We start from the raw sequence: 17187 nt of genomic DNA, 5'->3' as shown, positions 1-17187 counted from the left end.
GGTTACCCGTTCTTTCTATAGACTATGTATGTATGGGCTACAGTGATAGTACTTGTATGCAAGGAAAAAGAATCAGCAGGTGAAAATAAGGCATCCCTCCTGCTAGCATCGGGAATCATGTATACCTGGTGATCTACAGAGTCGACCTGCCCATCTAGCCTCCTGCAGATGCAGACAGCTGTCGTACTCGGGGATTCAGGCTTAGTAGTTCAAATGTTTCGCAGACATGATCGCTTGCATACCTACGTGTTTCTTCGCTGACTCTGTCAGGTAGTGGAGAGGCCTGCCCTGCCAGCAGTACATAAGACAAGCAAAGGAGTAGGCGAGTCAATTCACTTCATTTTGGAGCCAGCTTGACCAACTCATGGTTTTCAATTCAAAAAGTGTCGGTGAGTGATTATAAAATACTCATTTTGTTATACATTTATTATTCTACATATACGAACACTTATTCGTTAGGATTACTACACAACATTTTTAATTATTTTTTAAGTAGATATGAATGATTATCTATTTGGTTGAATGAAAATCCTTGAAAAGCTTTTACTTAAAATTTACATATTTATTCAATGAACATTGAGTTATTGAGATTACATAGGAAAAATTGTATGTATATACATAGATAGTAAGAGTAAAGTGAAAGAATGAAGAAATTTTCTCTAGTAGCCACTAACACCCATTTTAATGATTGTATACATGCATAGATCGTCTTCTATCGATACTCAAAATAATTAACAGGTAAAACTGGGACCAAAATTTTAAGAAGTAAGGTCTCGTGTGATACAATTAAAAAGTATGTTTAAAAAATTAATAGATTCCTTATTGAAATCGTTGACTTGCAAACTTTTGGAGTATCAATAGAAAGTTATAAGTACACTCGCCGTGGCTTGATTCGTGAACCGCGAAAATCAGATACTTCATTAGATGGCTTGTATAAATTATTGAAAATTAAGTTTGAAAAAAACTAAAACCCTGATTTAAACAGACCGTATTGCACTCTGCGATTCCTGGTGTAGCTGTTGTTTTACCGTTAGTTTGTACATAGTTACAGTTACTTTTTTTGTCATTGTATTATAAATAGCTAAATTCAAAGTTTGCTGTTGGTGAATGAAGCTATGGTAAGTGTACATCCTGAAATATATTCAGCATCGAGAATGTAAAGAAATTTCCAAAGAAGTAGAGTCCAATTTCGAATTGTTCATACATTCAGTGATTTCTTCATGGCTTACAAAATGCTATCTAATAGTTAACAAAAGGAATCGAGGGTCCAACATACAAGCGTTGCACGCATTTGCACTGAGTCATTCAGATGCTTGGTAAAAGTGTGAAATAATAAAAAGTAAATAAAAAAAATTTTTTCCAACAGTAGTTTAAAAATTTTACTTGCATTCATTCAAACATGGAGACCGTGCACGTGTTACAGCTCCAACCGTTCCGCTGATTGTGGTTTTTCTTCTCTATGCACATATTGGATAAACACGATATTTTTTTTAAATATTAATACAAAAAATGTTTACTTTATTGCACATTGATTTTTATTCAACCCATTCGCGCCCTTGATTTCACAAACGAAAAAGTTTTTAATATTGCTTATACGAATCGCTGTGTAAATCTTATTGCGTTGAAAACTGTTTTTGTTGTCATTTTATTCTCAAATATTAAAAAAAAAATTGTCGTCATCAAACTTATTACTTGAAAATGGGCGTGAATGGGTTGAAAAGTGTTTACTTACTGTCCAGGATTACCCAAGTATTTAGCAACAAATACTCTTAAAATTTTATTCAAATTTTCTACGGTAGACAGGTTTATTGCATTCCTGTTATCACCAGATTTGTGCCAAAAGCGCGGAAATGGCGTTGGTATCAAATGCAAAATCGGAACATCTGAAAATACAATGTGAATGAATTTTTATTTATTTTTCGTCATTCCGTCCCAAGTTGTTAATCAAGCAAAAAATAATTACTTACCTCTTATCAAAAACGGAAGATGATCGTCTTGTATTTCAGCTTGAAATGCAAACTCATCGAAATACTGTGTGTGGTGTTTTTCAAGTAGATGCATCCTACCTAAATCTTTCTCTATCTTGGCCAGTAGCTTGTACCATTTGGAAGTTGTGGTGAAATAGTTGTAAAATTTTGGATTCGGCGCGCCAATGAGATCCAAAAGAACGAATAAATCCTGAAAGCAATCGATATCGTCAAAAACGTGCCATATAAATTGGATTCGTGTAAGAACGACGTTCATCGCGCCACTAACGATTTTATCCAGTTCCGTCAGATTGTCCTCGTTTTTGTGGAAGAAAGGCCTATTGTGCCACTTGGATGCCAAGTGTCGAGCTCCGTAAATAGAGTCGGTATCATTCCACGTGACAAACGCCTCCTCGCCGTCGAGGAACAACAGCATCAGACTCAATTTTCTCTGTGGAACAAGTACACACGAAAATACGTAAATTCTCACAATGAAACCTTTGGGTTGAATGAAGATCGCATTGGGAACCCACATTGTTTTTCATCGACTGCAAGTACCCGTCCATGACCTTGGCCAAGTTGATGAGTTGCATGCAAGGTACGGCGCTGTCAGTCGCGCCAACAAATTCAAAATTCATGATTTTGGAGTCGTGGTGACACGCCAGGGTCAAATATCTGTCGGCTTTGGGATTCAGCGTGGCGATGATGTTTTCGAACTCGTGCACCCCGACCGGCGTTTTGTCTTTGAATCTGTCGGATTCGACGGTCCAGCCAAGTTGGGTCAGGCTATTTTTTATATACTGAAATACACATGGATGCATACCATTACGTTGGAACTATGAATGTCATAATGTGCCTTTTTCGTGGCATAAAATGCGTCTGACCTTCTTGACGTTTTCGTGGTTCTTACTTCCCACGGTTCTGGGGATGCAGATATTGTCCAGGACCGAATTCATGTGCCTGACATCGGTCAAGTCGACTAGTTTCTTTACTTGATCTCTGGTCAAGGTGCTTGCGCTGTGGAGTTGCTGGAAACATATTTAATTTCTTCAGGATGAATTCAATACCACTTCACACCCAACCGGGCGTAAGTAGTATATAAATAAAATAACAAAATTTTTATTCGACTTCAATGATATTGTTTTCCGCTCACACGCCAATCATGAGCGTGTAGTTTTGCATCCAACCGGAAGAAACAATAAAATACAAACAGATGCTCGGGCGAGACAAAAGTAAGGAAAATTTTTTGACCGAGAATAAGGAAAACTTTGATCGATCTTGTATGATGTGAGCGCGTAAAGAGAAATATTTGTACAGCAGAAGTGCGTTCATTTGATGACGAGGAAGCAAAAATTCCTGTAATGTAATGTGACGAACGATAACATATACACGAAAAAAAAACAACTAAAAGTTACTTTCTTTTATGGAACATGGGTATATATACATATATAGGTGCAGATAAACAGAAGAATTCATCAACTTTCGAAAGTTTTATCGGACTTATTGTCTGACAAAGTGTGTGCATTAAGCAGCATTGGACGATGACTCATGAGACGTTTGGAAAATTTCAAATTCCGAAACAGCTGCCAGCAGTGAGTTGATAAGCAACAGGTGTCCATACTCCATAATCACCAGTAAGTTACACGAATGTATAAAAAAAAAACAGCATGTATAATTTTTTGACGCTGGCGTAACCTTAAAACTAACGTATACAATTAAAAACACTAGTTGGAAGCAGTTGTGTCCAAAGGAATAAACATGACTATATATTATACTGTAAGGAGCGGTGTAAAGCAACGAACCTTGGCTTTCCTGAAAGGCACCACAGTAGCGCACTGGAGCCTCTGGAACCCAATGCCCGCGAGCAGGAAGACCTGGAATATCCACAGCATCGTCGTCGACTTGTTCCCCTCACCAGCTACTTATCAGTAACAACTTTCATGCGCTGTCGGTTAAACGAGAGCCGACCCGTTCACCTACACGACGAACTTTGCCGCTCGAGTTGGAGGTGCTCCCATCCTGCTGACGATAAAATATAAGTACACTCTTTCTGGCACAGCTGCCGACTCGGTTGGCTGACTTGGCCACAGCTGGCTTTTGGATTAAAGTGTTATTTCACTGGATAAGTAGTACTTAAGACCGCTGACGATGCGTGGGAGGTGACACGCGTTTCAACTCACACAGCCAACGTCAACCTCGGGACTCCTTTTACTTATCCGAGTCGCGCAATGATCCGTCGATGTAGTCGGTATCGATGATGATTCCATTGTTGCGATACGCTAATGTAACGTGCATATACTCGGCTACTTTTTGGAGGATGCAGCCAAGTACTCGGTATAGGTAGCCCTTCGAGCACTGATTTGGTCCACGCACTGATGGCCCCACATGTATTATATACTTGCACCGTCGGATGTGTTTACTTGTATAGTATAATGGAAGAGCGTGTGTGGGCAGATTATACGTGTGCCAAAATCAGCTGTTCCGTCAACGCCTACGCAGTATATAACACATCCACATCGATACTTCGGGGATACTTGATAATTATAATCTCGGTTTTGAAGTTTACCTTAAAAAAAAGGGCTACTACAAGGCAAACAAAAAGTGAATTTTTGTAAAACGCATTTTGGGCTTTTGCAAATTAATTTCTGATGTCGTTACAGAAACGTTAGAATAATATTGTATCTATATGGTATAAGCCACACAGAGATCAAAATTTGGTAGTGATATATGAGAACTCCAACTGTATTGTGAAACAACAATAATTCACAGAATGAGCATATCTAATAGTCTTAACTCGATAGGTATTTCCATTCAATTATTCAAGAAACCACTGGAATGTTTTGATCACAATTTTTATACATAAGTATCGCGCTACCCAGTGAAGAACGCCCGTTCATTAATAATAATTATACATGGGTGTAAAGCTCGAAATTTTAGTTAGGAGTCAGAGAGCACCAATTTTGAATAGCTCCAGAGTTCAATTATCTTGAGACTAACGCGATTTCTCTTTTTCTTTCTGTTCCACTTGTCAGTACGCTCTATACGTTTGAGCCACCAGACTTTCAACAAAATTAAACTCCGACGAGGTGTTGGAAGTCGGATGTTTTTGATTTCCAACTTTCGAATGGAGCGCTTTGAATTTGACGATTCATCATGTACGCATTTTTGTCACTTTGCAGCGCCATACTTCTAAATTGCATCGTGGTAACTGGAAATGTATAAACAATTTATTCATCGACTTTAAATAACTCCAAAATTCAGAAGTTCAGTAGTAGATTTAATTTTTATTCCGATAACAATAGAGTATTTGAACGTTTTCGCTTAGCAGGTCGGTCAAATACAAAGCTGTAAAATGATTTTTATTATTAATACTGTCAATCGTAGATCTATGTACTAGTACGGAAAAATATGTATTTTTTTTTTTTCATTTAACATAATGTAAAACTACAGTATAAAAAAACACTGTTTTCACTACTTTAAGTTTTTTTTGGGGGGGGGGGGTGGAGCTAAAAATTAAAAAAAAAATTACATTCCATTAGAAAGTAGTATCTTTTTTTTAACTTAAAATACGATTTTACAACCATCTTCGAGTGGGAAAAAATCAGCATCTAGAGAGGACGAAAAAATGTCTTGGATCGTATAATGTTTATTGGCAGCAAACGTGATGTCTGAAAGATACTTTATGTCCTTCCGTGATACGTATACGATCTTTTATTGTACCTTGTTCAGGAAGTCCAATTTTTTTTTTTCCTCCCGTGAAATAAGTAGAAAGTGACATTTTTGGCTGAGTTACGATGGAAAACGAGAAATAACATAGAGACAGCAATACAATAATTAAACTTTTATTAAATTTTTTCCGTTCAAATACATACAAAAAATTCAATTATATATATATATAAATTTTTTTTATCTAATAATATACGTAAAAACGCACTTCCAAGGTATTATGGCAGTGTATATAATGATGCAGTTTAAAATCGTGTTTTACAGAGTGAAAACTTGATTATACTTATTTGTTAGAACAAAACATACTCTTTTTTTTTATTGCACTAAAAAAATAATAAACCGTAATGAACCTACCAGTGTTATTTCATAACATCCAAATGTTCGTTCAAAATAATTTCTAAGGAAATTTAAAATTTCGTCGAGTCCTCCTTCCCCGCCAACTTATCGCTACCTTACTCACTAGTGCACATTATTTGTAAACCTTTACAAAAATATATAAGTAGTTGTAAATGAGTCGAGAGACTATACTCTCTTTTTTTCAAGACGCACTCGAATCAACGTGACTGACAGCATATACCTAGACGTACACAATATTCAGCGAAACGACGAGATACACGCGTGTATTTTTCGTGGACAACGTATCAATTACACTGCGTCAACTAAATAATGCACCAAACAGATGATAATTAAGCATAACGTATTACAATGTGATATACAATACATAAAATTACGTTACGTTACACGATAGTATGTACCTAACACACACACGCGCGCGTGTATACATATATTATATTAAGTCGAGTATGCGCTAAGGTTTTGTTATTCATAATTATTGTCTATGGAGTCTACGAGTGTAATGCTGAGTAGTAAAAAATATTGAAATCAATAGCGATCGAAATAACAAGAACATCAACAAGTTGGGCGACTCTGAATGACGGGGCGAAAAATATATAGAAATATCGCGCGTGCCAAATTGATTGTTATACTTTGCGCGCAGCGTATACATATTATGTTATAATTGAGAAAAAACCGATACGCAAAAGTACCGCGTCTTCATGTAATGTATATGTAAGTAATTTATTGTCGGAAAGGAATAAAATTAATGTCCGAGTCGAAAGAGGCGACACTGTCGTTAGCAACGATTCACTCTTGTTGATAACGTTGTCGAACGCAAGAGGCTTGACGCTCCTGTGCGGATGATGATGATCAAGCGCAGCTCCCCGGGGCTTGTCAGTAGTTGTAGGTCGCGTAGCTTTGGGATCCGTGGTAATAGGGCCCAGGGTAGGCTGCCGGGGCCGGATAGCCCGCGTACGCGTACTGCTGTTTCTGCGGATAGACTGTGGACAGAAATTTCAGTTATAGCTACACATGTACGTATCGGTATATACATGTTTGAAAGATGATCTCCGTGAGTCACGCGATCGTGATAAAATCGGTTGGCTGTTGGTATAGAAAGCGCGATCGAATACCAAGTCGTCTCATAAAAAAAAAAAAAAAAAAAAAAAAAGGTAAGCTTGTAATATAGGCACAAGTACCTGGCATAAGGTACTGCATGTTCATGGCCTCCTCGCGCATTCTCTCGCCCCTCAGGCATATCGCCGAGGCGATGAAGAGTATGGCGCTCACGAGGGACCAGCCAACGCCGACCCAGGCAACCATGTACGACCAGTCGTACGAGATCACCGAGTTGTCCTTCAGCACCTATAATGTTGGGTCATATTTTACCCCATGCAGGGATGGTATCATGCAAGCAGTCGATAAAATTTTCATTGTACGACTCACGTTGCTCCACTGCTGGTAGTACTCTTCGCCGACGATTTTCTCCTTCTCGTAGTACTCGACCCCGTGCCACACGCCCATTGCCCCGGCGCTCAGCAAACCTGCAAGTGGAAAAAAGAAAAAAGAGTAAAGGACGTATTCTCGTGCAATTTGCAGGAGTCGTTGCGTCTATACTGAGTAAAAAGAATAATGTACTCACAGGCAAGGAGCATGAAAATGGCCGTGGCGGTGATGTTGCCGTACGACCTCTTCCAGCAGCCGATAAAGCCGGTCCAGAGGGACACGAATATCGAGGCAAAGGCGCAAATGAACAGTATGAGTACCCCTCGTCCCAAATCTGAAAAATGGCAGACGTGCAAAGTCAGTGGGTGTGCCGTGATTTAGGACCAAAGCAATTGAAAAAAAAAAAAAAAAAAAAAATCAACTATTGGATTTTGTTCAGCACCTTCTCCATGTATAATATTGTCACTTGTCATTCGTGCAATGAATACACGCACAGATTGATTTGAAAAGTCTTGGTGTAAAAATCAGCAACAGGTATATTACCGTGCACGTATAGTTATGGTAAAAAGTAAAAAATGCATTTCTTGAAAGAAGAGTTGCCTCTCGAAAGAACGGAATGACGCATTGTCCCGACATATGACGGATCATCGATTAATTTTCGTAAACATGTGGTTGTCGACTTACTCAGCCGAGTGGTCGCGTCCTCGGTGAACGCCTTCATCTGGTCGTCGTCGTCACTCGAGAGGAAGTAGTTGATGTTGTGGCAGTGCGTCTCGACCATGCTCAAGTACGTTTGCACTGAAACAAACAAATCAATTAAAATCCACACGCGTTACCCACCCTGTACTTGCATATATATGGGCACAGTGCCATGCAACGTAGTTGTGATTAATTAACGTTTTCCAATCGTCCCCCCGCGGCAAAGCATGAATTTCACGATCGAAATGGAAAATGTGCGAGCTCCATGAGTTATTGTCATCGCAGGTTTTTCGATACGGTAACTGTACGCTCGTTTTCACGGTAACGCGTGTCCATCCCAGGGACACGAGAACCTCGGCTCGTTCATCATCAAGTATCCGAAAAGGAAACGACGTGGGCTCCAAGACTCTTTACGTGCACGCCCAGCCCAGCCCAGTTCCACTCATACATTGTATACAGGCAGCTATGGGCACACAAATAATGATTACGTTGCGACTCGCGGCTTCGTAAGCGCGTCTATAAGCTACAACGCGACGGCGCTGTCGAGCGAATTAAAAAAAGGAAAAAAAACTCGCTGCTGCGTATACGTGTAGGCGAGTATAGGTTCAATGGTATCATCGGTTCTGCGGAAAATTGGTAGCCAGCCAGACACGCTATATAGCCATGACAGGTGTATTTTACACATATACGTGTAGATAGAGGTTCTGCGAATACAGTTAGAAGACCGCGCGAGTCAACGATCTTTTCCTGGCTAACTTTTTCTCACTCTCCCTCCTTCCGTCGTGTTTTCTCCGACACGGAATAAAAAAAGTACCCATCCTATTCCTACACTACACCTACCTATACGTGTGCATTGGTTTTTTTTTTTGTTTTTTTTTTTTTTTTATTTCATGCAAACTAAAACAGTTATGCGCGTTGGTACAATCATCCATAAACTATACGTATATACCGATCACGTATATGTACCGAACAAAAAAAAATCGCAACAATCGCGATTGTAAACATATATATATATTATGGGATGGATTGAGCAAGGAAGCTGACGCGCGCGAAAACGCACGTGGGAGACCTGATTAAATGTTCCCGCAAAACACACCAGCGGATGATGATTTCAACGATCCCGTCTGGCAGCATATAGAGTGGCATCGCATCCGCTGTGAATCGACAATGGCGCGATGCATCTATACTTACTTACGTGGATATAAGAGAGACTAAAATACAAAGAGAGAAGAGCTTGCGATGATCGATCGACGGAAAAAGACACAGTCGATACGGTACGCGTATTATATAGGAGCGTGCGATTTACCGTTTTGTCCAGATGCATGTGCGCGTGGTAATACGTATACCTACAAGTACCACCTCGCTCGCGGTAGCGGAAAACGCACGTCACGTACGAGTACATTGTATATATATATATATATATATATATATGTATATGCGTATAAACTTAACGATGGCCTCGGCAACTCGGGGCCTTATCGGTTTTGGCATTCCGCTACGTTGCTTCCGGCATGAGGCGGAGGACACCGACGCAACCCAACTGTATACGTAGCGACACAAGTGTAACTTCCGTTGCTTTAATTACAAATTCGTCGTTTTTGGCACAACAATACCGCCCTTCGATCTTTACCACATATTTATACGTTTAGGTGCACAATAATGTATATATCTCGTTTACGCGCGATCAAGTTCAGTATGTGTATGATACATGTGTGTGACAATCGAGCGAGGGCGTCCGGATTCCAAGCTGGCGCATTGGAAATCGTTGCGCGTTCCGTTAGCAGTGCTCTTCTCTCGCCGGGTGAACAAAAAAATGGGTCGCGTTTTCTCAAAATACAAACGCTCGACTCAAAACTCATTTACGCGTTTTCTCGTTCCAGCCGAGTGTGTTATTATTACACATACGCGCGAAATTCGGCGTATTTGAAAAAAAAGAACCCCCGCTTTCTCCTAATGAGGCTTGAGGGTACGTACGGATATCTAATAAACAATGGTCGAACAAATAGTCGCAGTGCGTTGATTGCTTTCGTTATACAGAAAAAGAAGAAAAAAGAGTATGGTCTTACCTGTGGGCGGCCGATCCTTGGGATAGCATATCCTGAACAGTCCCTGCGTCCTCGTGTAGTAGTAGTACTTCTTGTTTATCTGATCGACTATGTGAGTCTGTTCGGGGTGTTTGGATGCGTATTGCTGAAAACGAAATCACAAGGTGTTATGTATACAGCACCGAGTGCAACGAGATCGTTATTATCATTGTATGGTTAATTGTTATATCATGCAAATTGAGAATTTTTGTGCTCGACAATGGGGCGGTGAGTGTCGAAGATTTCCCCGAGACGATTCGAGTGAAAGTCTCGAGCATAATGTAAGTACAGTCAAGGATGAAACGGCTCGACGACGACAGATATGAAATCTGCCGATCGTGACAGTGAAAATACCTGTCTCTCTCGAAAAAAGAAAAAGTTCATTACCAGAGGGAAAAAAAAAGAAGAAGAGTACAATGTGGGTAAACAATGGACAATGTATATGTGTACGTGGATGTGCAGTTACGTTTACCATGAACTCATGCAGCCAGTGGGAAAAGTGAGCCGAGGTTTATTCTTTTGTCATGAACGTGTACCTATATAATATTATTAAGTACCGCTCGATGGACTCTTGTGTGCACCAACTCGAGGATTATAATTGTAAGTAACAATGATATCGATTTTCGGGTACCACGCATCATCGGCACTGAAAATAACATTTCCCGGAACCTAAAAAATGTATTTTTACTACGATCGCTTCAAGTAAAAACGATAACTTGAGAAACCATTTGTCTCAAACAAGAAAACACGCGATTGTAGATGTAAAAAAATGCCACCTCGTTTCAAGAGACGGTTCGTATAATATACTTGGAACAACCATTGTGCTCTTGGTTCTAAGAAATGTGTGTGTGTTTTTTTTTTATCAGTGAGCAGAAGTCATCTGAACCTCCTGATTATTCGCGCGATCGTATACAGCCAAGAGAGTTTATTGTTCCAACGATGCGAAATGGCACTTCTTTTTCCATCAGCGTTGGGATGACGTGTGGGTGTTTTGTTAGAAAAAAAAAAAAGAGAAATGAACGAGCACGCGTGTCCTCCGAGAGTAGAAAGCATAAATAGAGGAGCTGGTGCTGTCGAACGTCGTGGTAATGTTATATAGACGCGCGAGACTGAAGCTTAGTCGATCGAAAAGGAAAGACGGCGGCAGCGATGCCGAACGAGAAATGTTCATTTCGCGGCTCATTTCGTTCAAAAAGTGCCCGGCAAAATGTACGGCTGCTGGAACAAAACGCGCTACATGCAGCTATATAGCTCTGGCGTTATAGTAAACATAAAACATATTGTATACGCGTGTGTTATGGAATGAAAATGAAAGAAAAGAGTGTGACTTTCTTCTGTATAGGTGATATCGATAAGGCGAGGAGAGAACAACAGCGGCCCACTTTTTTCCACTTTTTTCGCCGTCGATGCAGCGACTACAATGCCAAACGCAGCGCTCGTTCACACTTTTTTTTTTCTCTCCGCAAAACCATGCGGTAAAGCAGCTTTCTCAGCCAACGAGACCCGCCGCATGGCTACGTATATATATTTGCGCGGCGGCATGCGTGCGCTATCACCTCAGCTATGCGCAAACTTTACGGCTCAGCGAGCGCATACATATATACAGCGAATAATGGTTGTACAGTGTACAAAGTTGGTTTGCATTTTTTTTTTTTTTTTTTTTTTTTTTTCGAGTAGCGTATAATATAGGGGGTAGCGATACTTTTCGACTCTTTTTTTTTTTTTTTAACTTTGCGCTCGATTAGTATATATAGCTGCGAGCCTCGGTAATCGGAATTCAGGCGAGAGCTTTCGGGCGACTTTCCGCGGAGGGAAGCAAAAAATATTTATATTAACATCCACGTGTGCGAATGTGAGATGAAGCGGTAAATTATTGTAAATGCGGCTGCATTGCAATATCTAACTGTAAACGTCGTCTATAATTATATGTATATACACGTGAAGCGCGTGCATTGTAAAATGCATCAGCGTGCAAGTTCGCGTGTACTTATGTTACAACAACAACAGTATAATAATAGCTGCGGTGTGCATATATATACAGTACTGCTTTTACACTCATCAAAGGTATATGTACCTATGCATGAAGGTGTACGCGTGTACAAGTTTATTATGAGCTATATAGACGAGAAAATCATCGTGGTACTTATAATAGAGTTCATGAGAAGCGACCAGGAGGCACGCTACTTGCCTCCCATGTACGTATAATATATATATGATATTTGTATACTGTGGGGGGCTAACGTGTAAGGTATTATCTTGTATACATAAATGGCATGGATTCACCGTTAAATTCTCACCTCTCGTCATGTCAGGAATTTCTGCAGAAAAATAGTTTTTATTTGCGAAAACAGCATGTATGTATATATAACCGGGCACAAAATATCTTATTTTTAGGGGCGAGGATCGCGGTGCATAGTGTACAGCCCAACAACGGCGATTCTGGCCCGCTATCAAACAAACGCAGGTGCATAAATGGTGCGGTGCCCCATTCAACTGTATATTATTTGTTTGTCCTGCACCAAATTTTAGTTCTTTTTTTTATTTATTCTCTTTCACTTTCGCGACCAAAGTTTAGGAAACCCACGTATAATAAAACGTGTAAGCGTGTACCCATAAGCCTTGAAACGCCAAATGTATAGGTAGACATATAAGCGTGTGTACGGAAACACGCGAAGAGATGACGACGTCGAGGAGGAGGAGGAGGAGGAGGAAAGGATCGAGGTCCCATGCACCGGGCGATCGGCATTCCGCAGCTTGTGTATACTCACCACGGCGCGCCCAGAATATCATTTTCAATAGCGCTGGGTGCGCGTGTGGGTCTATTAGGCGAGCGTTCGGTCCGTCGTGTGTGATGCAATTAGAAAGAGACCAGTGCCGTACACATCGGACGAAACGGCACTGCGCCACATAGGCCCAAAGTTGGTATGGGTATTATAAATATATGCCCAAGGAAACGGTGTCGACTCGTCATAGTGACTCCGGTGACGATCGAGTGCGCAATCGTATCGAAGCAAACAACAATATCGATTTGCGCAACGGAGAAGGAGGAAAAAACAACCCACCGAGATCGAACTGAATCGGCAGAATGAAACAAAAAACAAACATGTGCGTAGAAGGTACCCGTAGAGCCGTGCCAACGGTCAATCGAATGAACTAGTTTGAGCTTTCAGAACGCAGTTTCTCGCGAGGAGGCATCGCCGTTTACAGACCAGACGTTTAACCGTTACATAGTAGTTACGACGGGTGGAATAACTCTACGAGGATGTATACCTCTCTCTCTCTCTCTCTCTCGTCGGCGTTATTCTGTAGGTATATGTATATACGTGTTACACATTTTATAAATCAGAGATCGGCAGCGCCTCTGTATAATTAAGTAGTATCCCCGTGGAAAATTCATGTATCCGGTTTAACGGGCCTAAGCGTTAAAGAATCGTATAGGGGGATACCAACAGAAGGTGCAGCATCAGCTATACGGTGGTTGGCTGCAAGTATATATGGATAGACATAATAGGTGTTGGGGAGAAGATCGAGAAAAGATTCACCTGTTGTGCTTCCGTTGCTCATATATATATATTTTATATACGTGAACGAGATGACCAACTGGAAAAATTATCCCCATTACATTTCATTACTTCACATCGGTCGATACGCGACATTTGAAGTAACGATCTTTTGAGAAGTAGGTATCAAATGGTACCTTATAATATTATACGTATATGGCACCACACGTCATCTTGTCTAGGTAATATATAAAGTGCAGGTGGGCAGGTTGCACACACATTTATGGTTGGAACGCGTGGGTATACCGTGTACATATACTTATGGGCATGGAAAGCAATAAAAAAAAAAAAAAAAAAAACCAAGGAAACAGAGGGAAGGGGCTGGAGGGAGTGGAAGTACTTGGGATGAAACTAGTAAAAAAAAAAAAAAAAAAAATCGAGGTATAAGGGCCATATTTATGATAAACACAGCAGGGGAAAGGGATGTAATATATGTACAGTGTCGAAGCTCACCTGTATCTGCGCTCGCTTGACCTCCGTGTAGAGCCAATTGTCCGTGAGGAAGGCTATGATCAGGAGAGCCGTGGCTATGATGCCGGTTATCGTGCCCAACGAGAGAGTTATAGCCGAGCAGGGCATGGTTACTTTTGTTTTTAATTTTTAAGCAACGAAAACTGCGATCCCCTATCCCGGTCGTTGCTGGGCCGTTGATCCGTGTTCGAGTGATGGGGTGTCGGATCGGATTTTCAAACCAAACGATCTCTCTCTCTCTCTCTCTAGTTCTCTGCAAGGGTGGTGGAGGAGGACCTCACGTAAAGTTGGCCGGACAGGTGGTTAGCTGCTGCATAGCTGGCAGTTTTGGCATGGTGTTTTGTACCTGGTATGTATAATGTAATATATCGCGGGCACTACAAGCACAGGTAAAATAACGATAATATACACCGGAGGACAAGCCCCCCCCTCGAGCACGCTCCACTCCCGCACTTTATTAACGCAAGCCAGCTATAGCTTCTCTGTACGAGGATGGTTAAACGGTCACACGCGCTGCACTCGTATATAAGTTATATGGGTTGGCGTGTGTAGCGCAGGAGAGGCCCAATGCCGAGCTCGAACCGATCGAGACTGCTTGCGTCGGTTGCCTGCTACGGGGAGCGCGCCTCGTTTTTTCCTTCTCCACCTCCTGACTTGTATATGCTCCTTCGAGGGAGCTCTCCGCGCGCGCTCAGAGAAAGGTAGAACAAGAGAGAGAGAGAGAACGGTAGGTAGGTAGGTAGGTAGCTTGTCCCCCGAAGCAGCTCTCTTGTGCTTTACTTACGGGGGCCCCCCCTCGTACCCGGGAATCAGCGGCGGTCCCCTATATATACACCTTGCCTTGTGTCCGTGGTATTTGTACATATGTACGTTGGGAGGAAAGTCGGCGAAGGAGCTGTTGCTGACGGCTACAGTGGGGAGGAGAGCGACCGTTCAGGTATGCCGACGACGAAGCGGACGGAATGATCCTTTGGAAGAGAGAGAGAGAGCGTGTGCAACATATTTCGTACATACTTACATAGCCCATGTGTACGCACAACTATATGTTGGGACTTGTGTATATGGATATCGGTATCGGTTGATGATGCTGGGAAGAAGCGGTGAGAAAAGAGTATAGGTGGCTACGCCGAGGAGCACGGCTGTACACCTTGCAGTGTGTCACGCAGTATATACGAAGAACCTAAAATATATATGGCTGAAATCGACTCCTGATGCCGATGTTGCCAAGAAGTTAAAAAAAAAAAAAAAAAAAAAACCTATAATATATCTATAATAAGGCAAAAGGTGCTCAACCATCGCGGCTCATTCGTGGACCCTCTATCCCTCTCTGCACCCGTTATTGTTCTTGTGTGCATGGAATTTTTTTTTTTTGTCTTCTTTTTTTTTGGCATCACCTGAACACTTTTTTTTAAGCATTGAGCTATACAATTTATGTGCTCCCTCTTCGGGGCCGAATGACTCGTTTCACGATCGCTTCAAACTTGCAAACGGGCGTTTTTGATTAATTCCATTGCGTATACCGTGCTAAAAAAAATTGGGCTGATAGGCCTGCCTGTTGTTGGTAAACACGATATACTGTCCCCGTGCAATCATCCAAGCCATTGCCACGTAAATTCTTTTTTTTTTTTTTTTTTTTTTTTTTTTTTTTTTTAATTTTTTTAAGAGGGTACACTCGAGTAAGTGTATAATTGCAGTAGAATGGGCCAGTCTGTCATTTTTTCCAACCGTGCGCGAAATGGCACATCATCATCATCATCTCGTATTGTGTGCCACGGTGCCAGCTGCTGCAGCCTCCAGTCCAGCGGAGCCTTGGAACGCCGCTTTCATTATCACGAATACTTACTTCTTACTCGTACATTTTCTGACCTTTCACTTTGAGTGCTGCTGCTGCTCTCGCTGCGGTAACTACTGTGTCTCGCTATACGCCACACTACAATAAGTAAGTATAGGTACCACAAGTACCACGAGCTGAAAGTTTGGAGCATCTTTTTCTTTTTCGACGCTATTTTCAAAATAGTTTTACGCTATGGCACTTTTCATCGTGGTACATGTATACATGTCATGGGGCATTTTTTAACACAAATGGGTATACATGACAGATATACCTGTATCCCTATAAAAATGTAGTATGCGAAAGAATCCGCATGTATGGATATCGCGTAAGTATATTGTATGCATCTGGCGTTGCACGGAATCGAGGGATGAAGAGCAAATCAAGAGGAGAGGACCAAGAGTCGTGATCATCGGCCCTGCGCTCTCCTCTCCTTTGCGCGGATTCTTTCTCTCTCTCTCTCTATACCCTGTTTCCTCCTCTCATCATCATCATCGTGCCTCCCGAGACATCAGCAGCGGCGACGCTTACTTACAGGACCGCCACTTCCCAGCCTTTCAAACGAGTTCCGCGAGCAGCCTCGCTATTTGCGCTGTATACACATATAGGTACAGGCAACCTGCCGTAGCCGCCATTCTCGCTCGGTTCCCGGCTGCTGTTGTCACGTCCGTCTCTCGGCTGAAATCGAAACAGCTTCCTCCCCCTCCCCCCCGTACATCCGTCTCTTCTGCATATAGGCTCGCCTTACTTTACAACTTGCCATACCGATCTACCGGTATACCTATTACTACGCGTATCCGTTCGCCAAGCTGCTGTCCCTCTTGGAATTTTCGTTATCTTATACATAATACATACTTGCGCTCTTTATTTTGTACAGATACGCGCTTGCATTCTTATGCAAGTGCTGGCTAAGCGACACGCGAACTCTCCTATATACGGTTCGGAGAAAGTTATACCTATACGTATAGGAACGCCGATTATAATGTTTTATCCCTTGTATACCCGCACCGGCTACGAATAATCATCATCGCGTGTATTCGGATACATATTATATATTATACGCTTAT

At 41.5% G+C, this 17187-nt stretch overlaps 2 protein-coding genes across 2 annotated transcripts; both read right to left on the bottom strand.

Annotated features, from left to right (window-relative positions):
* Positions 1-638: 638 nt before the first annotated feature.
* LOC106640074 (glutaminyl-peptide cyclotransferase) lies at positions 639-4319 on the bottom strand. Its single transcript, XM_014353955.3, has 7 exons — positions 3770-4319; positions 2852-2995; positions 2501-2767; positions 2257-2418; positions 1968-2178; positions 1733-1883; positions 639-1457 (listed from the first exon to the last, which is right to left on the bottom strand). The coding sequence occupies exons 1-7, from the start codon at positions 3857-3859 to the stop codon at positions 1418-1420; spliced, it is 1065 nt and encodes a 354-aa protein (XP_014209441.2). The 5' UTR covers positions 3860-4319; the 3' UTR covers positions 639-1417.
* A 2216-nt stretch (positions 4320-6535) lies between these two features.
* On the bottom strand, positions 6536-14412 carry LOC106640078 (uncharacterized). The gene is made up of 7 exons (XM_014353961.2): positions 14272-14412; positions 10241-10364; positions 8160-8273; positions 7672-7809; positions 7476-7573; positions 7229-7394; positions 6536-7030 (listed from the first exon to the last, which is right to left on the bottom strand). Exons 1-7 carry the CDS (start codon positions 14395-14397, stop codon positions 6924-6926), a joined length of 873 nt encoding a protein of 290 aa, XP_014209447.1. The 5' UTR covers positions 14398-14412; the 3' UTR covers positions 6536-6923.
* Between the last annotated feature and the right edge of the window lie 2775 nt (positions 14413-17187).

Source organism: Copidosoma floridanum, unplaced genomic scaffold (genome assembly GCF_036245765.1).
Source record: "Copidosoma floridanum isolate Cflo_tuat_1 unplaced genomic scaffold, Cflo_Japanese_pri ptg000007l, whole genome shotgun sequence".
Taxonomy (NCBI): Eukaryota; Metazoa; Arthropoda; class Insecta; order Hymenoptera; family Encyrtidae; genus Copidosoma; species Copidosoma floridanum.
Note: the sequence above shows the minus strand (reverse complement) of the source record. Positions and strands in the feature narration are given on the sequence as shown.